Raw genomic sequence first — 25,185 nt, forward strand, 5'->3', positions numbered from 1 at the left:
TCTGCGTAGGCGAGTCCCTGATACATTTTACCGGGCGCCTTGGCTTCAAACAATACATCCCAAGCAAGCGCGCCCGGTATGGGGTCAAATTGTATAAGCTCTGTGAAAGGGCCACAGGCTATACCCACAAATTTCGGATCTATGAGGAAAAAGATCAGACCCTGGAGCCGGTCGGTTGCCCTGACTACCTGGGGAGCAGTGGGAAGACAGTTTGGGACTTGATGTCACCCTTATTCGGCAAGGGGTGCCATCTTTATGTGGACAATTTTTACACAAGTGTGGCCCTCTTTAGGCATTTGTTTCTAGAACGGATTGGCGCCTGTGGTACCGCGCAAACTAGTCGCGCGGGCTTCCCCTAACGGCTCGTTACCACCCGTCTTGCAAGGGGGCAGAGGGCCGCACTGTGTAACGAAGAACTGCTCGCGGTAAAATGGAGAGACAAGCGTGACGTTTACATGCTCTCCTCCATTCACGCAGACACGACAATACAAATTGAGCGAGCAACCCGTGTCATTGAAAAGCCCCTCTCAGTCCACGACTATAATTTGCTCATGGGAGGGGTGGACTTCAATGACCAGATGTTGTCTCCGTATTTAGTTTCCCGCAGAACCAGACGCTGGTATAAGAAGGTGTCTGTATATTTAATTCAATTGGCTCTGTATAATAGTTTTGTTCTCTACAGTAAGGCTGGGAGAACTGGATCCTTCCTCAAATTTCAGGAAGAGATCATCGAGAACCTCCTGTACCCAGGAGGTTCCGTGGCCCCATCCACCAGTGTAGTTAGCCGTCTACACGAGCGACATTTCCCCAATGTCGTTCCTGGTACCTAAACCCAACCGTCACCCCGAAAAAGATGTCGTGTCTGTAGCAGGAGTGGAATAAGGCGTGACACCCGCTATTTCTGTCCTGACTGTCCTGACCACCCTGCCCTATGCTTTGGAGAGTGTTTCCGGAAGTACCACTCACAGGTACACTATTAGCATAGGGATCATCTCACCAGGACAGGCACACAGGGCTATTAGGGCCCATTCACTCACTGCTGCTGCAAACGTCTCCTTTCACCTGGGACAAAGTGCATAACGCACTTCGCCATATCTTTGGGCGATTTGCGCTTTGCACATTGACCCATGGGGAAGCAGAGGTTTGTTCTATAAAGGTAAAAAAAAAACAAAAAAACACCAGTAAGCAAAAAGGTTAATGTTCAGTTAAAAAAGTTAAAGTTTATATATTCTGTTCCAAAGTTAATAAAATTATTGGGTTGCGGCCTGTTTTTTTTTTTTTTTACCTTCCAGGTGGACCAACCGATCGATTAGCTGCAGCACTGATGTGCATTCTGACAGAAGCATTGCGCTGCTGTCAGATTACACGCAAGTCGGTGTATGCGGCGCTGCAAGACGAGATTTCTACTCTGCAGTAACAGATACGTTTGCCAAGGCATACGAGCTGAGGAGGAGGCGGCGTTCCTATGCTTTGGCAAACACTTTGTATATATAAAAAAAATATAATAATCCCGGCAATGATTTATTCATCCACATCGATTGATGTGAATGGAGAAATCTGGTTTGCCAGGGCATACGAGCTAAGTGGGTATGGATGTTGGGCGGAGCTCCTATGTCCTGGCAGACGCCTTTCCCCTCCATTTTTTTTTTTGGCAGAGATTTTTTCATCCACATTGATCGATGCGAATGAAGAAATCTGTGCCGTTCATTTTTTTCTTTCAGCCCAGAGGCTGATCGGAAAAAAAAATCTCATTAGGCTACTTTCACACTAGCGTTCGATCGGATCCGTTCTGAACGGATCCGATCATAATAATGCAGACGGAGGCTCCGTTCAGAACGGATCCGTCTGCATTATATTGGCATATAAAAGCTAAGTGTGAAAATAGCCTCGGACGGATCCGTCCAGACTTTCAATGTAAAGTCAATGGGGGACGGATCCGCTTGAAGATTGAGCCATATTGTGGCATCTTCAAACGGATCCGTCCCAATTGACTTACATTGTAAGTCTGGACGGATCCGCACGCCTCCGCACGGCCAGGCGGACACCCGAACGCTGCAAGCAGCGTTCAGCTGTCCGCCTGTCCGTGCGGAGGCGAGCGGAGCGGAGGCTGAACGCCGCCAGACTGATGCAGTCTGAGCGGATCCGCATCCATTCAGACTGCATCAGGGCTGGACGGAAGCGTTCGGGTCCGCTCGTGAGCCCCTTCAAACGGAGCTCACGAGCGGACAGCCGAACGCTAGTGTGAAAGTAGCCTAACCTGTATGCTCAATATAAGGAGAATAGCAGAAACTCCTAATGCTGGCCATACATGTAATGATTGCGGAGACCCTCAAATGCCAGGGCAGTACAAACACCCCACAACTGACCCCATTTTGGAAAGAAGACACCCCAAGGTATTTGCTGAGGGGCATATTGAGTCCATGAAAGATTTTAATTTTTGTCCTAAGTTAGCGGAAAGTGAGACTTTGTGAGAAAAAACAAAAAAAAAATCAATTTCCGCTAACTTATGCGAAAAAAAAAAAATTCTATGAACTTGCCAGGCCCCTCATTGGATACCTTGGGGTGTCTTCTTTCCAAAGTGGGGTCACATGTGGGGTATTTATACTGCCCTGGCTTTTTAGGGGCCCGAAAGCGGGAGAAGAAGTCTGGGATCCAAATGTCTAAAAATGCCCTCCTAAAAGGAATTTGGGCACCTTTGCGCATCTAGGCTGCAAAAAAGTGTCACACATCTGGTATCGCCGTACTCAGGAGAAGTTGGGGAATGTGTTTTGGGGTGTCATTTTACATATACCCATGCTGGGTGAGAAAAATATCTTGGTCAAATGCCAACTTTGTATAAATTAATGGGAAAAGTTGTCTTTTGCCAAGATATTTCTCTCACCCAGCATGGGTATATGTAAAATGACACACCAAAACACATTCCCCAACTTCTCCTGAGTACGGCGATACCAGATGTGTGACACTTTTTTGCTGCCAAGGTGGGCAAAGGGGCACATATTCCAAAGTGCACCTTTCGGATTTCACCGGTCATTTTTTACAGATTTTGATTGCAAAGTACTTCTCACACATATGGGCCCCTAAATTGCCAGGGCAGTATAACTACCCCACAAGTGACCCCATTTTGGAAAGAAGACACCCCAAGGTATTCCGTGAGGGGCATGGCGAGTTCCTAGAATTTTTTATTTTTTGTCGCAAGTTAGTGGAATATGAGACTTTGTAAGGAAAAAAGAGAAAAAAAAGAAAATCATCATTTTCCGCTAACTTGTGACAAAAAAAAAAAAATCTAGGAACTCGCCGTGCCCCTCACGGAATACCTTGGGGTGTCTTCTTTCCAAAATGGGGTCACTTGTGGCGTAGTTATACTGCCCTGGCAATTTAGGGGCCCATATGTGTGAGAAGTACCTTGCAATCAAAATGTGTAAAAAATGGCCTGCAAAATCCGAAAGGTGCACTTTGGAATATGTGCCCCTTTGCCCACCTTGGCAGTTGGGGAATGTGTTTTGGGGTGTCATTTTACATATACCTATGCTGGGTGAGAAAAATATCTTGGTCAAATGCCAACTTTGTATAAAAAAATGGGCAAAGTTGTCTTTTGCCAAGATATTTCTCTCACCCAGCATGGGTATATGTAAAATGACACCCCAAAACACTTTCCCCAACTTCTCCTGAGTACGGCGATACCAGATTTGTCACACTTTTTTGCAGCCTAGGTGGGCAAAGGGGCACATATTCCAAAGTGCACCTTTCGGATTTCACCGGTCATTTTTTACACATTTTGATTGCAAAGTACTTCTCACACATTTGGGCCCCTAAATTGCCAGTGCAGTATAACTACCCCACAAGTGACCCCATTTTGGAAAGAAGACACCCCAAGGTATTCTGTGAGGGGCATGGTGAGTTCCTAGAATTTTTTATTTTTTGTCGCAAGTTAGTGGAATATGAGACTTTGTAAGAAAAAAATAAATATAAAAAATCATCATCATTTTCCGCTAACTTGTGACAAAAAATAAAAAGTTCTATGAACTCACTATGCCCATCAGCGAATACCTTAGGGTGTCTACTTTCCGAAATGGGGTCATTTGTGGGGTTTTTCTACTGTTTGGGCATTGTAGAACCTCAGGAATCATGACAGGTGCTCAGAAAGTCAGAGCTGCTTCAAAAAGCGGAAATTCACATTTTTGTACCATAGTGTGTAAACGCTATAACTTTTACCCAAACCATTTTTTTTTTTTTGCCCAAACATTTATTTTTTTATCAAAGACATGTAGAACAATAAATTTGGCGAAAAATTTATATATGGATGTCGTTTTTTTTGCAAAATTTTACAGCTGAAAGTGAAAAATGTCATTTTTTGCAAAAAAAGTTACATTTTGATTAATAACAAAAAAAGTAAAAATGTCAGCAGCAATAAAATACCACCAAATGAAAGCTCTATTAGTGAGAAGAAAAGGAGGTAAAATTAATTTGGGTGGTAAGTTGCATGACCGAGCGATAAACGGTGAAAGTAGTGTAGTGCAGAAGTGTAAAAAGTGCTCTGGTCATGAAGGGGGTTTCAGCTAGCGGGGCTGAAGTGGTTAAAGTGATTGTGCCATCTCATGCATTGGTGGCATATCGCTACTATATGCCCCCAATGTCTGATGGCTGCAGGTCCCACCTCTCCATTTTGTTTATTTACACCCCACTGGCACGCCCCTTCAGTTGGCACGCTGAGCTCTTTAAATGTATGTCTTTTTAACAATTGACTATTGGATGTGATCTGAAGAAGGAGCCTCTCCGGCTCCAAAACGCGTTATCTATCATCCTAATAAATTCTGTGGTTCCAGTATACGGACCATACTTACCCCATTTAGACGAGCAGCGCGCTGAAATTTTTCTTCTTTTTCCACAGTCTCTTTATCGTTGGCCCGGCCGGGTACCGACCAGGACGGGCAGCAAGCCCGTAACTACAGTATTGTATCCTACCGAGACTAGGGTTGTGATCCCTGCACAAACACTGGAGATAAGCCTTCACGCTGCCCCCTATACTCCTCCTACTAGCGGTCCTTCCCATCAGCGCCTCTCTCCTCCTCTCTTACATTATAGGGATGTAGTTATGTATATATATTTTTGGGATAAAAGAAGGATATTTAGTATCATTTGTCCCTCCCTGGAGTTTTTTTCTAACAATTTTTTACATTTATAGGAAATTTTCATTTGTGACGTGAGATCAATAAAGACTCAGTATAATTATAATTTTTATTTATTTATTTTAAAGAATAATGCTGATAGATGACGATCAGCTTCCTGGAGAGGAGGAGGATCTGACAGCTGGTGGTCAGGAATTAGGCATCTGAGGCTTGAGGATAGTCCTGTAAAATAAAACATGTTTGGTCAATCCAAATGTGCATTAAAGGTATTCCTGTATACAGTATGTTCTAGAACAGGATAGGAAAATATTGTGTGGTTGATCTATAAATTTGGGATTTGGAAAAAGATTGCTGTGTAAAATTAGTTCTGTGAACTTGTAAAGAAGTTGACATTGTAGTTAAATCTTGTAGTTCCTTACCTGCTCGGCATTGGAAGAATCACCAGTAGTTGTCCATGCCTTCAGAGTATCTTGGTTTCACTAGAGGTCCATAGATGATCTTTTTTTCTACAGCACATAGGCAGGAAGATGGATGACTGTGGATGAGAAGGTAAATCAGGAACTTGAGTTAAAAAAGTTGACACCAACAGATAGATATAGTGTGTGGAGCCAGATGAATAAGGTGGCCTCGTTGCCTTGTGCTAATGTCCTTATACAATTTTAACTAAATCTACACAAAAGGCCTCATATTTAAAGTATAATAAATCTATCTGTAATGCAGTATAAAATCTATATTTGCACCATATGCAGTCTGCTGAATTGATGGATGAGGCTGGGATCAGAGGAACACACATGCTGCTCACTTCTCCTCATTCTTCTACTAGACTCTGATAAGTTAGATCCTCATCTCCTGTGTCTACAGAATCAATACTTCTATTCTCTTACCATAAGGAAACTTTTCCAAGTCTCAGCTATTCCTTCCTGACAGTGTGTGACTTCATGCTGTAGACCAGACCTCGTACTCTGGAAAGAAATAAAGAATAAAAATGTTTTATGAGAAAATGCATACGCTCTAAAAACTTAAGCTAACTAATGTTTACTTTTATGACAGATCACTTTTTTCCATATACTGTACATGTACACCAGATGTCGGGTCTTTAACCCCTTAAGGACCAGGCTCATTTTCACCTTAAGGACCAGGCCATTTTTTGCAAATCTGACCAGTGTCACTTTAAGTGCTGATAACTTTAAAACGCTTTTACTTATACAGGCCATTCTGAGATTGTTTTTTCGTCACATATTGTACTTCATGACACTGGTAAAATAAAGTCAAAAAAATTAATTTTTTTGCATAATAAAATACCTAATTTACCAAAAATTTGGAAAAATTAGCAAATATCAAAGTTTCAGTTTCTCTACTTCTGTAATACATAGTAATACCCCCAAAAATTGTGATGACTTTACATTCCCCATATGTCTACTTCATGTTTATAGCATTTTGGGAATGATATTTTATTTTTTGGGGATGTTACAAGGGTTAGAAGTTTAGAAGCAAATTTTGAAATTTTTCAGAAATCTTCAAAATCCCACTTTTTATGGACCAGTTCAGGTTTGAAGTCACTTTGTGAGGCTTAGATAATAGAAACCTCCCAAAAATGACCCCATTCTAGAAACTACACCCCGCAAGGTATTCAAAACTGTTTTTACAAACTTTTTTAACCCTTTAGGTCTTCCACAAGACTTCATGGCAAAAAGACATACATTTTAAGAATTTTGATTTTTGGGAAAATTTTCCAATATAATCAATTTTTTCCTGGAAAAAAACAAGGGTTAACTGCCAAACAAAACTCAAAATGGGTTGCCCTGCTTCTGTAGTTTGCAGAAATACCCCATATGTGGTCGTAAACTACTGTTTGGCCAAACGGGAGGACATAGAAGGAGGGGAACACCATATGGGTTTTGCAAGGCAGATTTTGCAGGACTGGTTTTGTTTATACCATGTTCCATTTCAAGCCCCCCCTTGTACCCCTAGAATAGAAATTGCAAAAAAGTGACTCCATCTAAGAAAGTACACCCCTCAAGGTATTCAAAACTGGGTTTACAAACTTTGTTAACCCTGTAGGTGTTCCACAAGAGTTAATGGCAGATGGAGAAACAATTTAGAAATTTCTATTTTTTGGAAAATTTTCAATTTTAACCCATTTTTTACAGCAATAAAGTAAGGGTTAACAGCCAAACAAAACTCAAAATGGGTTGCCCTGCTTCTGTAGTTTGCAGAAATACCCCATATGTGGTCGTAAACTACTGTTTGGCCAAACAGGAGGACATAGAAGGAGGGGAATACCATATGGGTTTTGCAAGGCAGATTTTGCAGGACTGGTTTTGTTTATACCATGTTCCATTTCAAGCCCCCCCTTGTACCCCTAGAATAGAAATTGCAAAAAAAGTGACTCCATCTAAGAAAGTACACCCCTCAAGGTATTCAAAACTGGGTTTACAAACTTTGTTAACCCTGTAGGTGTTCCACAAGAGTTAATGGCAGATGGAGAAACAATTTAGAAATTTCAATTTTTTGGAAAATTTTCAATTTTAACCCATTTTTTACAGCAATAAAGTAAGGGTTAACAGCCAAACAAAACTCAATATGGGTTGCCCTGATTCTGTAGTTTGCAGAAACACCCCACATGTGGCCGTAAACTACTGTACGGACACACGGTAGGGCGTAGAGGGAAAGGTGCGGCGTGTGGTTTTTGGAAAGCAGATTTTGCTGGACTAATTTATTTACACCATGTCCCATTTGAAGCCCCCCTGATGCACCCCTAGAGTAGAAACTCCATAAAAGTGACCCCATCTAAGAAACTACACCCCTCAAGGCATTCAAAACTGGTTTTACAAACTTTGTTAACCCTTTAGGTGTTCCACAAGAGTTATTGGCAAATGGAGATGAAATTCGAGAATTTACATTTTTTGCCAAATTTATTATTTGCTCCATTTTTTCCAGTAACAAAGCAAGGGTTAACAGCCAAACAAAAGTCTATATTTATTGCCCAGATTCTGTAGTTTGCAGAAAAACCCCCCATATGTGGCCGTAAACTACTGTACGGGCACACGGTAGGGCGTAGAGGGAAAGGTGCGACGTGTGGCTTTTAGAAGGCAGATTTTGCTGGACTGGTTTATTTACACCATGTCCCATTTGAAGCCCCCCTGATGCACCCCTAGAGTAGAAACTCCATAAAAGTGACCCCATCTAAGAAACTACACCCCTCAAGGCATTCAAAACTGGTTTTACAAACTTTGTTAACCCTTTAGGTGTTCCACAAGAGTTATTGGCAAATGGAGATGAAATTCGAGAATTTACATTTTTTGCCAAATTTATTATTTGCTCCATTTTTTCCAGTAACAAAGCAAGGGTTAACAGCCAAACAAAAGTCTATATTTATTGCCCAGATTCTGTAGTTTGCAGAAAAACCCCCCATATGTGGCCGTAAACTACTGTACGGGCACACGGTAGGGCGTAGAGGGAAAGGTGCGACGTGTGGCTTTTAGAAGGCAGATTTTGCTGGACTGGTTTATTTACACCATGTCCCATTTGAAGCCCCCGTAGAGTAGAAACTCCATAAAAGTGACCCCATCTAAGAAACTACACCCCTCAAGGTATTCAAAACTGGTTTTCCAAACTTTGTTAACCCTTTAGGTGTTCCACAAGAGTTATTGGCAAATGGAGATGAAATTCGAGAATTTAAATTTTTTGCCAAATTTTTTATTTACTCCATTTTTTCCAGTAACAAAGCAAGGGTTAACAGCCAAACAAAAGTCTATATTTATTGCCCAGATTCTGTCGTTTGCAGAAACACCCCATATGTGGCCGTAAACTACTGTACGGGCACACGGTAGGGCGTAGAGGGAAAGGTGCGGCGTGTGGCTTTTAGAAGGCACATTTTGCTGGACTGGTTTATTTACACTATGTCCCATTTGAAGCCCCCCTGATTAGTAGAAACTCCAAAAAAGTGACCCCATTTTAGAAACTACGGGATAGGGTGGCAGTTTTGTTGGTACTATTTTAGGGTACATATGATTTTTGGTTGCTCTATATTACACTTTTTGTGAGGCAAAGTAACAAAAAATTGCTGTGTTGGCACCATTTTTATTTTTTGTTATTTACAACATTCATCTGACAGGTTGGATCATGTGGTACTTTTATAGAGCAGGTTGTCACGGACGCGACAATACCAAATATGACAACTTTTTTTGGTTGTTTGTTTCAGTTTTACATAACAAAGCATTTGAAAAAAAAAATGATTCTTTAGTGTCTCCACATTCTGAAAGCCATAGTTTTATTTATTTTTTGGGCGACTGTCTTGTGTAGGGGCTCATTTTTTTCGGGATGAGATGACTGTTTGATTGGCACTATTTTGGGGTGCATATGACTTTTTGATCGCTTGCTATTACACTTTTTGTGATCTAAGGTGACAAAAAAATTGCTTTTTTTACACCGTTTTTATTTTTTATATTTTACGGTATTCACCTGAGGGGTTAGATCATGTGATATTTTTATAGAGCAGGTTATTACGGACGCAGTGATACCTAATATATATACTTTTTTTTTATTTATGTCAGTTTTACACAATGATTTAATTTTTGAAACAAAAAAAATCATGTTTTAGTGTCTCCATAGACTGAGAGCCATTGTTTTTTCAGTTTTTGGGCGATTATCTTAGGTAGGGTCTCATTTTTTGCGGGATAAGATTACGGTTTGATTGGCACTATTTTGGGGTGCGTATGACTTTTTGATCGCTTGCTATTACACTTTTTGTGATCTAAGGTGACAAAAAATTGCTTTTTTTACACAGTTTTTATTTTTTATTTTTTACGGTATTCACCTGAGGGGTTAGATCATGTGATATTGTTATAGAGCAGGTTATTACGGACGCAGTGATACCTAATATATATACTTTTTTTTTATTTGTCAGTTTTACACAATGATTTCATTTTTGAAACAAAAAAAATCATGTTTTAGTGTCTCCATAGTCTGAGAGCCATAGTTTTTTCAGTTTTTGGGCGATTATCTTGGGTAAAGTATGATTTTTGCGGGATGAGATGGCGGTTTGATTGGCACTATTTTGGGGTGCGTATGACTTTTTGATCGCTTGCTACTACACTTTTTGTGATGTAAGATGACAAAAAATGGCTTTTTTTACACCGTTTTTTTTATTTTTTTTTTACGGTATTCACCTGAGGGATTAGGTCATGTGATATTTTTATAGAGAAGGTTAATACGGACGCGTCAATACCCAATATATAAATATTTTTTTTATTTATTTAAGTTTTACACAATGATTTCATTTTTGAAAAAAAAAAAAAATGTTTTAGTGTCTTCATAGTCTGAGAGCCATAGTTTTTTCAGTTTTTGGGCGATTGTACTATGTAGGGGCTCATTTTTTGTGGGATGAGGTGACGGTTAGATTGGTACTATTTTGGGGGGCATACGCCGTTTTGATCGCTTGGTGTTGCACTTTTAGTGATGTAAGTTGACAAAAATGGCTTTTTTATACACAGTTTTTATTTTTTATGGTGCCTATCGGATGGGGTGGATCATGTAATATATTTATAGAGCCGTTCGTTACGGACGCAGCGATACCTAATATGTGTGTTTTTTCTTTTTTTTTCAATTTTTTATTAGAAAATCAGGGGAATGGGGCTTTTTTTTTTTTTTTTTTTTACTTGAAACTTTATTTTTTTATTCCAAACACTTTTTTTTTTTAACTTTTTTTAAAACTTTATTTCTATCCCACTCTGATCCCCTCTGCAATGCATTACAATACATCTGTATTGTAATGCATTGCCTGTTAGTGTATGACACTGAGTCATACACTAACTGGTTGCCTAGGAGACCCAGCCTGAGGCTGGATCTCCTCGGCTCCCGTAGAAGGCAGTTCCCGATGCCGTGCAGGGCATTGGGCAGCCTCTGCACGGCATCGGGCTGCCTTGTCACGCATCGGGTCCCCGCCACAGCAGCGCGGGGACTCGATGCGATCACTCACCTGCCGCAAACAACTTCTATGTCGCGGTCCGCGCGGACCGCGGCATAGAAAGGGTTAATCCGCCGGCATCGCTGTAAACAGCGATGCCGGCGGATACAGCAGGGGCCCGGCTACCAGGGACTGCCGGACCCCTGCAGTGATCGGGTGCGCACCGCTCCGGTGCCCGCCCGATCATCCTGCCGTACATGTAAGGCGGAATGCATTCTGGCAATGCATCCCCCGCCGTACATGTACGGCGTTCTGCGCTAAGGGGTTAAAGATAGAAGCTAGGAAGGTGAGATAGCATCCATTTGCCTACTTTGTTATACAGCAGACACCCCCCTCAGATGCCACAGCATCCAAGCGGTTATTTTACAGGAATGCTACCCTCCCAGAGCCTGCCATAGCAATGTTCCTATAAAGCCCTGTCTGAGGGAGGGGTGGATAGGTACATGGTGATTCCCCCATAGACTGCAATGATAAAGATCGCATGTTAAAGTCCTCTAGGGTGACTAAGAATAAATGACACTACAGGAACTAACAGCATTTGATTCTATATTTATATATATATGATTTGTAGTCGTCTAATTATATATATTTATTGGCACCAAAATGGCTGAATTATATGAAAACTAAAGAAAAATTGCCTAAAATATGTAAGAGTTTTACCATTTATCAAAGTCAACTAAAGTCAGAGCAATCAGGAATATTGTTGTAAATTAATACGTTAAGATTTTGGAAATCTAAACAGATGAACATCTTCTATATCTGATGCACCTACCTGTTGAGCAGTCCTCTTATATCCTGCTAGATGAGGCTCTTGGCTTAGCTGAATCAGGAAACAGACAGGCAATCGGACTAAGGGTCTGGGTGCATTGGAGCAGTGTGGTAGTGTGCACTCCAAGCTGAACAGACAAATGAGACCTTCTCGAACAGCTCTTGGTTCATGATTGGCTGCTTCTTCTCAGCCTCACTGTGTGGTACCGATATCTGCCTTGTCACATACTCTTCCATGGTGTCTTCACTGATTTTGAGTGGTGACTCTGTTTTTCCTGATTCCAGTTCATCCCAGTTAATTGAAGAGAAAAAGGTATGCTCACGTATGTTGCCTCTCATCCCTAATCTTAGAGACTTGTCCTTGCACAGGAGCCCAGTTAACAAGTCTTTAGCAGCATGGTCAAAGTTTTTAGATGTTTCTTGTTTTTGGACCATGTCAGTGACTTGTGCAACCGTCTCTGCAGGTCTACAGCCGGTTACCAAACCGTTGGTAATTACGCCTAAAGAAAACCAGTCTTCTGCAGCGTAATACGGCTCACCAGTGATCTTCTCTGGTGCAGGGCTCCCGTGAATGTCTCCTTCTCTTGTGACTCTGATAGCAAGACCAAAATCTGTGATCTTAATGTGGCCTTTTGTAGTCAAGAGGATGTTATCGGCTTTCAGGTCTCTGTGAACGATGCCTTTGGAATGGAGGAACTGTATTCCGCATACCATCTCTGCAACTAGAAATCTTATGGTGCAGAGGCTTAGCCATTGTTTCTCTTCAACCAAGTCATAGAGAGTCCCGCCAGTGACCAGCTCCATGACGAAGTAGATGTAGTTCTGAGTATGAAAAGCTCCATAGCCGTGAACCAGAAAGATGCTCTCCTGAGCAATCTGCAGGAATTCGCCTTCTTCTAATCCTGATGACCACCATAGCGCTGATCTCTTTTTTACTGCTTTGATGGCAACACGTTCTTTCCGTATGAAGTCTGTTGCCAGCATCACCTTTCCAAAGCCACCTTCTCCGAGAACATGATGGAATGTAAATTTGTCCACCGTTAAAGGCGCTGTGGCCTTTTCCCCTTCTTCTGTGCTTTCTTTATGAGAGTAGTCGCTGTCTAGCTTAGCCTTCTTCCTTGGCTCCAGTTCATTCATGTTCATTTTGGATCTGCTATCATTAAAGGGTCTTTTTCTCCCACTTTGGCGCTTCTCTGTTGTTTCTCCCACTTCAAATGCAACATTTGGTTCTTTTGATTTTGTGGTTGTTGCACTTTCTACTTTCGGTCTTTTAGTGGGTGCACCGTGGTCTTCTGTTTCCCTTTTACGAGATCCTATCTTATTTTTGGAGCCCTTGACTGAGCTTTGATGTTTGGTTGTTGTTTTATTGGGGTCATCAATTCCCCAAAGTTGTCTTCCTTTTTTAAGGATGTAAGTTTTCTTCTTCTTTATGAATCCTGCAAACCTTCTCCACTGGTTCTGCAGTCCATGAAGAAATGAGATGTTGTTAGGCAGCTGAGTAGCAGGTTGGGCCTTGCTCACCTGCTGGCTGCATCCCTCCTGTGGATCCTCTATGGCAATTCCTCTCCGTTTTGGTGTTATCTTCTCTTTCTCCTCTCCATTTTGTCTGTCTTCTCTCGATGGTGTTGTTGGTTTTTTTCTCTTTCTACTGGATCCCATGTTGAGTCTTGGACGTCAACCGGGCGCTTGTAGAAAAGAGTAAATAAAAGAAAGCAAAGAAGTAGCTAGCCAGCCGCAGAAATGTCTTTCCTCACCGAAGTGTTGAGAAAAACTGAGACCTAGGGTCCTCAGTGCTGCTGTAAAGAATGGTGTGATGTCATCATGATTGTGATGTCATCGGTTCTGCCATAGGCAGCGCTTTTCAATCTGGTTTGATCTGGTTTAAGCTGGTTTGATCCAGCCATAGTTTTATATGCAAATGAATGTATGTTTCTAAAACTACAATCCCATTAATAAAAATGTTAAATTAACACCCCTGTAAAAATGAATTGTCGGCCATGACATGGTGTGTAGATATGATTTCTAGCTTTGTCCATCTTTTATTGGCTGTTGCTACATATTTTTATATTGTAGCATGAAACGGCAGCTATCTCTATGAATCTATTTTTTCAGGCCAGTAATTTAACCTCCTCACGACCGCCGTACGCAGGATTGCGTCTTCTCGGCGGTCGTGCTCTTCTGGGTGGACGCGCCGGTGCGTCCTCTCGCGAGACGCAAGATTTCCGGGTATGCCGGCCCGCGCATGCGCATCGCGGGCCGGCAAAATTCAAAGAAGAAGTTCGTCATCAACCTGCCGGCCACGATCATTGGCTGGCAGGTTGATGATTTTCAAAAAATCCAATCAGCAGCCATTTAACCCCACATATTAGTAAATATGATGGGGTTATATGGCTGCTGTGCTCCTCTGCTCCTTCTTTTGGTCGGTTGGTTCCAGCAGAGGAGCAGAGGAGCACACATCACTGTGAGTACCCACTACACTACACTTAGCCCCCAGATCACCCCAATTAACCCTTTGATCACCCCTTCTTGCCCCTGTCAATCACTAGTGAAAAGGAAAAAAGTGATCAGTGCAAACTGTCACTTTTTTTTCCCACTGGTATTGACCGTTAGGTTTTAGGTATAGTTTAGGTCCCTTGGTTAGGTAGTTAGCGATCAGTTAGCGCCCAGCCCACCGCACCGCAGTCCGTTATTCGCTGATTAGCGTATCGCTAATCAGCATTTGTACTGTTATAGTATCTGGAAGTGATCAAAACTGATCACGGTCAGATCTATAATTGTATTAGTGTCACTTTAGTTCGCCCTCCACTCAAAACGCAGTGTTTGCCCGATCAGGCCTGATCGGTCGCCCACACGTGCGTTCGCCCACGCCCGCCCCACCGCAGTGACAAAATATTTTTTTTGATCACTGCACATTCACTTTACACGCACTGCGGCGATAAAAAAAATCAGTTTTGATATTTTTTATCAACCGCAGCGGCCTCCGGTACTTCGCTAGCCTCCCCTTTGTAAGACAGGCTTGCTTTTTTTTTCTTGGGTAGTCTCAGGGAATACCCCTAAATTTTGTTGCCCAAATGTCTAACAGGGGGTATTCTTCTGAAGAGGCCTACAGGCTTCTGACCCAGTCGGATGAGGAGTGGGAACCCTCATCTGATGAATCCAGCGGGTCAGAATACGAACCTGTAGAAAGCAGTGGCTCTCTGACCCAAAGTTCGGACGAGGAGGCTGAGGTCCCTGATAGAACCAGGCGTACCCGGCCCCGTGTCGCTAGACCGCAGGTTGCGCAGGATCCGCTTCAAGAGCAGCAGACTGGGGCTGGTGCTGTCGGATTACGTGGTGAGGCATACACCAGCAGCCCAGCCCTTCCTGGACCTAGTACCAGCACTGCCGTACAACCTGGTGAAGTAGCGAGCACCAGAAGGGCAGTTGAAGCTGGTACGGTGGCACGTGCAGTAGTGACCCCGTCGCAGCCACCGCAAAGACGTGCCCGTAGAGCCCCTAGAATCCCAGAGGTGCTGGCAAACCCTGATTGGCAGTCCCCAACTTCAGCCGCACCTGTAGTTTTCCCTTTCACCGCCCAGTCTGGAGTTCGGGTTGAGACAGCTCAGATCGGTTCGGCCCTGCGATTTTTTGAGCTGTTCTTGACTGCGGAGCTCTTAGACTTAGTTGTGGCCGAAACAAACAGATATGCCACACAATTTATAACCGCTAACCCGGGAAGCTCTTATGCCCAGTCTTTCCGGTGGAAACCAGTCCAAGTTTCCGAAATTAAAACTTTTCTGGGCCTCCTCCTCAACATGGGCCTGACAAAAAAGCATGAATTGCGGTCATATTGGTCCACGAACCCAATTCATCACATGCCCATGTTCTCTGCTGCTATGTCCAGGGCACGTTTTGAGACCATCCTGCGTTTCCTGCACTTTAGTGACAACACCGCCTCCCGTCCCAGAGGCCACCCTGCTTTTGACCGGCTCCACAAAATTCGGCCCCTCATAGACCATTTCAACCTGAAATTTGCAGATTTGTATACCCCTGAGCAAAACATCTGCGTAGACGAGTCCCTGATACATTTTACCGGGCGCCTTGGCTTCAAACAATACATCCCAAGCAAGCGCGCCCGGTATGGGGTCAAATTGTATAAGCTCTGTGAAAGGGCCACAGGCTATACCCACAAATTTCGGATCTATGAGGGAAAAGATCAGACCCTGGAGCCGGTCGGTTGCCCTGACTACCTGGGGAGCAGTGGGAAGACAGTTTGGGACTTGGTGTCACCCTTATTCGGCAAGGGGTACCATCTTTATGTGGACAATTTTTACACAAGTGTGGCCCTCTTTAGGCATTTGTTTCTAGAACGGATTGGCGCCTGTGGTACCGCGTGAACTAGTCGCGCGGGCTTCCCCCAACGGCTCGTTACCACCCGTCTTGCAAGGGGGCAGAGGGCCGCACTGTGTAACGAAGAACTGCTCGCGGTGAAATGGAGAGACAAGCGTGACGTTTACATGCTCTCCTCCATTCACGCAGACACGACAATCCAAATTGAGCGAGCAACCCGTGTCATTGAAAAGCCCCTCTCAGTCCACGACTATAACCTTCACATGGGAGGGGTGGACTTCAATGACCAGATGTTGGCTCCGTATTTAGTGTCCCGCAGAACCAGACGCTGGTATAAGAAGGTGTCTGTATATTTAATTCAATTGGCTCTGTACAATAGTTTTGTTCTCTACAGTAAGGCTGGGAGAACTTGATCCTTCCTCAAATTTCAGGAAGAGATCATCTCGAGCCTCCTGTACCCAGGAGGTTCCGTGGCCCCATCCACCAGTGTAGTTAGCCGTCTACACGAGCGACATTTCCCCAGTGTCGTTTCTGGTACCTCAAACCGACCGCCACCCCGAAAAAAATGTCGTGTCTGTAGCAGGAGTGGAATAAGGCGTGACACCCGCTATTTCTGTCCTGACTGCCCTGACCACCCTGCCCTATGCTTTGGAGAGTGTTTCCGGAAGTACCACTCACAGGTACACTATTAGCATAGGGATCATCTCACCAGGACAGGCACACAGGGCTATTAGGGCCCATTCACTCACTGCTGCTGCAAACGTCTCCTTTCACATGGGACAAAGTGCATAACGCACTTCGCCACATCTTTGGGCGATTTGCGCTTTGCACATTGACCCATGGGGAAGGAGAGGTTTGTTCTATAAAGGTAAAAAAAACCAAAAAAAAAAATGGGGTCACTTGTGGCGTAGTTATACTGACCTGGCAATTTAGGGGCCCAAATGTGTGAGAAGTACCTTGCAATCAAAATGTGTAAAAAATGACCGGCGAAACCCGAAAGGTGCACTTTGGAATATGTGCCCCTTTGCCCACCTAGGCTGCAATAAAGTGTCACACATCTGGTATCGCCGTACTCAGGAGAAGTTGGGGAATGTGTTTTGGGGTGTCATTTTACATATACCCATGCTGGGTGAGAAAAATATCTTGGTCAAATGCCAACTTTGTATAAAAAAATGGGAAAAGTTGTCTTTTGCCAAGATATTTCTCTCACCCAGCATGGGTATATGTAAAATGACACCCCAAAACACATTCCCCAACTTCTCCTGAGTACGGCGATACCAGATGTGTGACACATTTTTGATGCCAAGGTGGGCAAAGGGGCACATATTCCAAAGTGCACCTTTCGGATTTCACCGGTCATTTTTTACACATTTTGATTGCAAAGTACTTCTCACACATTTGGGCCCCTAAATTGCCAGGGCAGTATAACTACGCCACAAGTGACCCCATTTTGGAAAGAAGACACCCCAAGGTATTCTGTGAGGGGCATGGCGAGTTCCTAGAATTTTTTATTTTTTGTCGCAAGTTAGTGGAATATGAGACTTTGTAAGAAAAAAATAAAAAAATCATCATCATTTTCCGCTAACTTGTGACAAAAAATAAAAAGTTCTATGAACTCACTATGCCCATCAGCGAATACCTTAGGGTGTCTACTTTCCGAAATGGGGTCATTTGTGGGGTTTTTCTACTGTCTGGGCATTGTAGAACCTCAGGAATCATGACAGGTGCTCAGAAAATCAGAGCTGTTTCAAAAAGCGGAAATTTACATTTTTGTACCATAGTTTGTAAACACTATAACTTTTACCCAAACCATTTTTTTTTTTGCCCAAACGTTTTTTTTTATCAAAGACATGTAGAACAATAAATTTGGCGAAAAATTTATATGTGGATGTCGTTTTTCTTGCAAAATTTTACAGCTGAAAGTGAAAAATTTCATTTTTTTGCAAAAAAATCGTTACATTTTGATTAATAACAAAAAAAGTAAAAATGTCAGCAGCAATAAAATACCACCAATTGAAAGCTCCATTAGTGAGAAGAAAAGGAGGTAAAATTCATTTGGGTGGTAAGTTGCATGACCGAGCGATAAACGGTGAAAGTAGTGTAGTGCCGAAGTGTAAAAAGTGCTCTGGTCATGAAGGGGGTTTCAGCTAGGGGGGCTGAAGTGGTTAAGGAGCCGTATGTTAATTACCTCTCTTTACATAGTTGTCAGTGGGCGGTGCTCACAGGTTGGCCACTCCCACTTTTCTAAATGTATAAAACTGTCAGCAACAAAGGATCATGAAGCCCGAAAGACATAGAAATGATGGATTTATTAATTTTTACATTCTCCAGTCCTGGTGTGGTGTTAGTATCCTGCTGGGGGTAGTAGTCATCTCTGTAATATTATGAGTTTATATATGAGTTTCTTCCTTATACTGTCCGTTAACTAAACGTATTAATAGTGATAAATTGGAGCTTTATTTTCTAAGATGGAAAACTCTTTTCTGGATGGGACTTCAGAGAAGTAGACTTACTAGAAATATCACAAGGACTTGTTCCTTTGGCGGATACAAACCACTGGGAACCTCCGTCTTCTAGTTTATTGGTGTCAATGTGAAACCGTCCAGCGGATCTTGATATGAACATAAACCCAACCCATGTCCTTGTAGCAGGGACAAGGTGTTTTGGTTCCCTATGTAAGACATATTGTATTTTAGCGCAGTCTGTTGTGCTGCTCCATACAGAGACTTGCAGTAACATGGGATCCAATGCAGAATGATGAAGGGACCTATCTACTAGCACAGGTCGCCATGTCTAACGCTGGGCTTGTCTGTAACTTGATGACATACTGCACTATGTTGTCATAAAAGTGGTTATGCCATGATGGAAATAATGATAATCAGACATCATATAGGACATGACAATCCGTTTCTAACAAAACTAGAACCAGCCCTGTGCCTCACATGGATCCAGGGATCTCCACATTCATTGCTGCAATTGCTTTGCTAGATTATCTTCAACCCGGCAGCTCTGGGGGGTGTCCTTTCTGCTGCAATCTCTCCGTGTAACTGCTAAAGGTTTTAACACTGCATATGGCTGGTGGCAGTTGAAGATTTAAACTGAACACATTCAACCAGCTCAGTGAGACGGACAAAAAAACAAAACAGCAGGTGGCGCTATACAGATACATTTTATTGAATAGCTCACTGGCTATACAACATTTTTTATTACATGGAATTACAGAAGTATTCAGATCCAGGTGCTGGTTTGAAAAAATGTAGAATACATGTATGTTTCATGAGGCAAACTTCTTTAATAGGAATCAGCTCATGTGACCCCTATTGAAATGCAATGCACCAATTTCTTTCCTGGATGCAGTTCTGCAGGAAACTCTGTAGAACTTTATAGAACTACTAGCTGATGACCTGGTATTTTTTTATAGCAATTTTATATTAAATAACAGTGACTTTCACAGTGGCCGCCCCTTTAACAGTGACTTTCACGGTGGCCGCCCCTTTAACGGTGACCACCCCTTCAACAGTGACTTTCACAGTGGGCGCCCCTTTAATGGTGACTGCCCCTTTAATAGTTACTTTTTCGGTGGCTGCCTCTTTAACAGTGGCTTCCATGGTGACCGCCTCTTTAGCAGTGACTTTCACGGTGCACGACCCTTTAACAGTGACTGCCCTTTTAACAGTGACTTTCACAGTGACCGCCCCTTTAACAGTGACTTTCACAGTGGCCGCCCCTTTAACTGTGACCTCCACGGTGCCCGCCCCTTTAACAGTGAAATCCACGGTGCCCGCCCTTTTAACAGTGAGCTCCACGGGGCCCGCCCCTTTAACAGTGAGCTCCACGGGGCCCGCCCCTTTAACAGTGAACTCCACGGTGCCCGCCCCTTTAACAGTGAGCTCCACGGGGCCCGTCCCTTTAGCAGTGAACTCCACGGTGCCCGCCCCTTTAACAGTGAACTTCACAGCGCCCGCCCCTTTAACAGTGAGCTCCACAGCGCCCGTCTGTTTAATAGTGGCCCCTGCCCCCCATGCATGTAGCAGTGTAGTTGTGCCGTCATATTTCAGGACCTGCGAACTGCTAAAACCTGCGATCAGTTATGGCAACCTGAAGTAGGACCTGGGAGCTTCTATTGGCTGATAAAGGACATGTGACCGTGTGTATGGCAGTTAGGATTTAAGTGAAAGGCTGGCAGGCTTGTATTGGATAATGCAGGTAATTTTTTGGGAATATCTCAGGAACGGAACGTCCTAGAGAGCTGAGACCCCAGCAAGATTTCTTTCTAGGTAGCAAGGGATGTGTATACCAAGTTTCGTTGAAATTGATGGTTGCATTTTTGAGTTTCGCGGAACATACATAAATACATACATACATACATGTCCTATTTTTTATGTATAGATATAATAGTGGGGTGCCGGCCCACCATCGTACCAGAGGATCCTCCAGTGGTCCCAGGCTCTGATGACATATCTGGCCCTAAAGATCCAGGAGAATTATTTTTATTTTTACTTTTCTTACCTTCTGTAGGGGGCACTGTTTAGTTAATTATGCCCTGACTCAGAAGAGGGAACTAGCTTTCCCCTCTCAGAGAGGAGCTTTCTAGTCAGGGTTTCATCAACTTTAGTTTAGGGTTGTGGCTAGAATGTATTGGCTTCTTAGAGAATGTAGCCCCGCCACCAAACCGTTCTAAGAGCCCATACATTCTAGGCTTTACCTTTAGCTTAGTCTGGATTTACTTGTGAGAAGCAGCAGCTTTTAGAGACTGCGTTGAACACCTGTTTACTGAAGCTGTCTTACATTTAGAAGCGGCGGTGGATCTGCCGAAGTTATGTAGAGGCCGGCGCCAATACATACCTGCAGCCGATCCACCGCCATGCAGGGCTTTATTAAGACCAGCATCTAAAACGCTGGTCTTAATAAATGTGATCCTGTATGATTTTTGTATGTACTCAAAGTGATTGTGCCATCTCATGCATTGGTGGCACATCGCTACTATATCCCCCAATGTCTGATGGCTGCAGGTCCCACTCTCTCCATTTTGTTTATTTACATCCCCCTGGCACGCCCCCTTTAAATGGCACGCTGAGCTCTTTAAATGTATGTCTTTTTAACAATTGACTATTGGATGTGATCTGAAGAAGGAGCCTGTCCGGCTCCAAAACGCGTTATCTATCATCCTAATAAATTCTGTGGTTCCAGTATATGGACCATACTTACCCCATTTAGACAAGCAGTGCGCTGAAATTTTTCTTCATTTTCCACAGTCTCTTTATCGTCGACCCGGCCGGGAACCTACCAGGACGGGCAGCAAGCCCGTAACTACAGTATTGTATCCTACCGAGACTAGGGTTGTGATCCCTGCACAAACACTGGAGATAAGCCTTCACGCTGCCCCCTATACTCCTCCTACTAGCGGTCCTTCCCATCAGCGCCTCTCTCCTCCTCTCTTACATTATAGGGATGTAGTTATGTATATATATTTTGGGATAAAAGAAGGATATTTAGTATCATTTGTCCCTCCCTGGAGTTTTTTTTCTAACAATTTTTTACATTTATAGGAAATTTTCATTTGTGACGTGAGATCAATAAAGACTCAGTATAATTATAATTATAATATTTATTTATTTTAAAGAATAATGCTGATAGATGGTGATCAGCTGAATGGATGGAAGAGGTACCTGCCGGATGGTATGAACAGGTTCTTTTGCTCAGCTTCCTCAATGATGACACGTGATAAAGCTGAGCTGATGGTAAATCTTTTGAAGAAGGGTGCTGACAGATGGTGGTCAGCTTTTGGAGATGGTACAGATAGGTGGTGGACAGTTTTGTGGAGAATGGTGGCATAGATGGTGTCCAGCAGTAGAAGAGCTGATGGAGGATGATCAGCTCTCTGAATACAAAGTGTGCTGAGATGGTGGTCAGCATTCTGTAGATGACAGGTGCTGAGATGGTGGTCAGCATTCTGTAGATGACAGGTGCTGAGATGGTGGTCAGCATTCTGTAGATGAAGGTGCTGAGATGTTGATCAGCACTATGTAGGTGCTGAGATGTTGGTCAGCATACAGGAGAAGACAGACGGGTGCTGAGATGTTGGTCAGCATCTTGGAGGAGAAAAAGTGCTGATAGATGACGATCAGCTTCCTGGAGAGGAGGAGGATCTGACAGCTGGTGGTCAGGAATTAGGCATCTGAGGCTTGAGGATAGTCCTGTAAAATAAAACATGTTTGGTCAATCCAAATGTGCATTAAAGGTATTCCTGTATACAGTATGTTCTAGAACAGGATAAGAAAATATTGTGTGGTTGATCTATAAATTTGGGATTTGGAATAAGATTGCTGTGTAAAATTAGTTCTGTGAACTTGTAAAGAAGTTGACATTGTAGTTAAATCTTGTAGTTCCTTACCTGCTCGGCATTGGAAGAATCACCAGTAGTTGTCCATGCCTTCAGAGTATCTTGGTTTCACTAGAGGTCCATAGATGATCTTTTTTTCTACAGCACATAGGCAGGAAGATGGATGACTGTGGATGAGAAGGTAAATCAGGAACTTGAGTTAAAAAAGTTGACACCAACAGATAGATATAGTGTGTGGACCCAGATGAATGAGGTGGCCTCGTTGCCTTGTGCTAATGTCCTTATACAATTTTAACTAAATCTACACAAAGGGCCTCATATTTAAAGTATAATAAATCTAGCTGTAATGCAGCATAAAATCTATATTTGCACCATATGCAGTCTGCTGAATTGATGGATGAGGCTGGGATCAGAGGAACACACATGCTGCTCACTTCTCCTCATTCTTCTACTAGACTCTGATAGGTTAGATCCTCATCTCCTGTGTCTACAGAATCAATACTTCTATTCTCTTACCATAAGGAAACTTTTCCAAGTCTCAGCTATTCCTTCCTGACAGTGTGTGACTTCATGCTGTAGACCAGACCTCGTACTCTGAAAAGAAATAAAGAATAAAAATGTTTTATGAGAAAATGCATACGCTCTAAAAACTTAAGCTAACTAATGTTTACTTTTATGACAGATCACTTTTTTCCATATACTGTACATGTACACCAGATGTCGGGTCTCTAAAGATAGTAGCTGGGAAGGTGACATAGCATCCATTTGCCTACTTTGTTACACAGCAGACACCCCCCCTCAGATGCCACAGCAGCAGACACCCCCCTCAGATGCCACAGCATCTAAGCGGTTATTTTACAGGAATGCTACCCTCCCAGAGCCTGCCATAGCAATGTTCCTATAAAGCCCTGTCTGAGGGAGGGGTGGATAGGTACATGGTATTCCCCCATAGACTGCAATGATAAAGATTGCATGTTAAAGTCCTCTAGGGTGACTAAGAATAAATGACACTACAGGAACTAACAGCATTTGATTCTATATTTATATATATGATTTGTAGTCGTCTAATTATATATATTTATTGGCACCAAAATGGCTGAATTATATGAAAACTAAAGAAAAATTGCCTAAAATATGTAAGAGTTTTACCATTTATCAAAGTCAACTAAAGTCAGAGCAATCAGGAATATTGTTTTAAATTAATACGTTAAGATTTTGGAAATATAAACAGATGAACATCTTCTATATCTGATGCACCTACCTGTTGAGCAGTCCTCTTATATCCTGCTAGATGAGGCTCTTGGCTTAGCTGAATCAGGAAACAGACAGGCAATCGGGCTAAGGGTCTGGGTGCATTGGAGCAGTGTGGTAGTGTGCACTCCAAGCTGGACAGACAAATGAGACCTTCTCGAACAGCTCTTGGTTCATGATTGGCTGCTTCTTCTCAGCCTCACTGTGTGGTACCGATATCTGCCTTGTCACATACTCTTCCATGGTGTCTTCACTGATTTTGAGTGGTGACTCTGTTTTTCCTGATTCCAGTTCATCCCAGTTAATTGAAGAGAAAAAGGTATGCTCACGTATGTTGCCTCTCATCCCTAATCTTAGAGACTTGTCCTTGCACAGGAGCCCAGTTAACAAGTCTTTAGCAGCATGGTCAAAGTTTTTAGATGTTTCTTGTTTTTGGACCATGTCAGTGACTTGTGCAACCGTCTCTGCAGGTCTACAGCCGGTTACCAAACCGTTGGTAATTACGCCTAAAGAAAACCAGTCTTCTGCAGCGTAATACGGCTCACCAGTGATCTTCTCTGGTGCAGGGCTCCCGTGAATGTCTCCTTCTCTTGTGACTCTGATAGCAAGACCAAAATCTGTGATCTTAATGTGGCCTTTTGTAGTCAAGAGGATGTTATCGGCTTTCAGGTCTCTGTGAACGATGCCTTTGGAATGGAGGAACTGTATTCCGCATACCATCTCTGCAACTAGAAATCTTATGGTGCAGAGGCTTAGCCATTGTCTCTCTTCAACCAAGTCATAGAGAGTCCCGCCAGTGACCAGCTCCATGACGAAGTAGATGTAGTTCTGAGTATGAAAAGCTCCATAGCCGTGAACCAGAAAGATGCTCTCCTGAGCAATCTGCAGGAATTCGCCTTCTTCTAATCCTGACGACCACCATAGCGCTGATCTCTTTTTTACTGCTTTGATGGCAACACGTTCTTTCCGTATGGAGTCTGTTGCCAGCATCACCTTTCCAAAGCCACCTTCTCCGAGAACATGATGGAATGTAAATTTGTCCACCGTTAAAGGCGCTGTGACCTTTACCCCTTCTTCAGTGCTCTCTTTATGAGAGTAGTCGCTGTCTAGCTTAGCCTTCTTCCTTGGCTCCAGTTCATTCATGTTCATTTTGGATCTGCTATCTGTAAAGGGTCTTTTTATCCCACTTTGGCGCTTCTCTGTTGTTTCTCCCATCTTCAAATGCAACATTTGGTTCTTTTGATTTTGTAGTTGTTGCACTTTCTACTTTCGGTCTTTTAGTGGGTGCACCGTGGTCTTCTGTTTCCCTTTTGCGAGATCCTATCTTCTTTTGGAAGCCCTTGACTGAGCTTTGATGTTTGGTTGATGTTTTATTGGGGTCATCAATTCCCCAAAGTTGT

At 43.0% G+C, this 25,185-nt stretch overlaps 2 protein-coding genes and 2 long non-coding RNA genes across 4 annotated transcripts; all 4 read right to left on the reverse strand.

Moving 5' to 3' along the window:
• Positions 1 to 5,264: 5,264 nt before the first annotated feature.
• LOC122921824 lies at positions 5,265 to 6,090 on the reverse strand. The gene is made up of 3 exons (XR_006387065.1): positions 6,011 to 6,090; positions 5,546 to 5,661; positions 5,265 to 5,348 (listed from the first exon to the last, which is right to left on the reverse strand). It is a non-coding gene; the product is annotated as an uncharacterized LOC122921824 (long non-coding RNA).
• A 5,853-nt stretch (positions 6,091 to 11,943) lies between these two features.
• LOC122921269 (cAMP-dependent protein kinase type 1-like) lies at positions 11,944 to 13,521 on the reverse strand. The gene has a single exon (XM_044271248.1). The coding sequence runs from the start codon at positions 13,519 to 13,521 to the stop codon at positions 11,944 to 11,946; it is 1,578 nt and encodes a 525-aa protein (XP_044127183.1).
• An 8,748-nt stretch (positions 13,522 to 22,269) lies between these two features.
• LOC122921241 lies at positions 22,270 to 23,130 on the reverse strand. Its single transcript, XR_006387015.1, has 3 exons — positions 23,051 to 23,130; positions 22,586 to 22,701; positions 22,270 to 22,388 (listed from the first exon to the last, which is right to left on the reverse strand). It is a non-coding gene; the product is annotated as an uncharacterized LOC122921241 (long non-coding RNA).
• A 742-nt stretch (positions 23,131 to 23,872) lies between these two features.
• LOC122921270 (protein kinase C delta type-like) lies at positions 23,873 to 24,934 on the reverse strand. Its single transcript, XM_044271249.1, has one exon. It carries the CDS (start codon positions 24,932 to 24,934, stop codon positions 23,873 to 23,875), a length of 1,062 nt encoding a protein of 353 aa, XP_044127184.1.
• Positions 24,935 to 25,185: the final 251 nt, after the last annotated feature.

The sequence above is a fragment of the Bufo gargarizans genome, chromosome 11, assembly GCF_014858855.1.
Source record: "Bufo gargarizans isolate SCDJY-AF-19 chromosome 11, ASM1485885v1, whole genome shotgun sequence".
Lineage (NCBI taxonomy): Eukaryota > Metazoa > Chordata > Amphibia > Anura > Bufonidae > Bufo > Bufo gargarizans.

Coding starts and splice junctions, on each gene's coding strand:
- LOC122921269 (XM_044271248.1), bottom strand. CDS start 13,521: ATGGGATCCAGTAGAAAGAGAAAAAAACCAACAACACCATCGAGAGAA.
- LOC122921270 (XM_044271249.1), bottom strand. CDS start 24,934: ATGAACATGAATGAACTGGAGCCAAGGAAGAAGGCTAAGCTAGACAGC.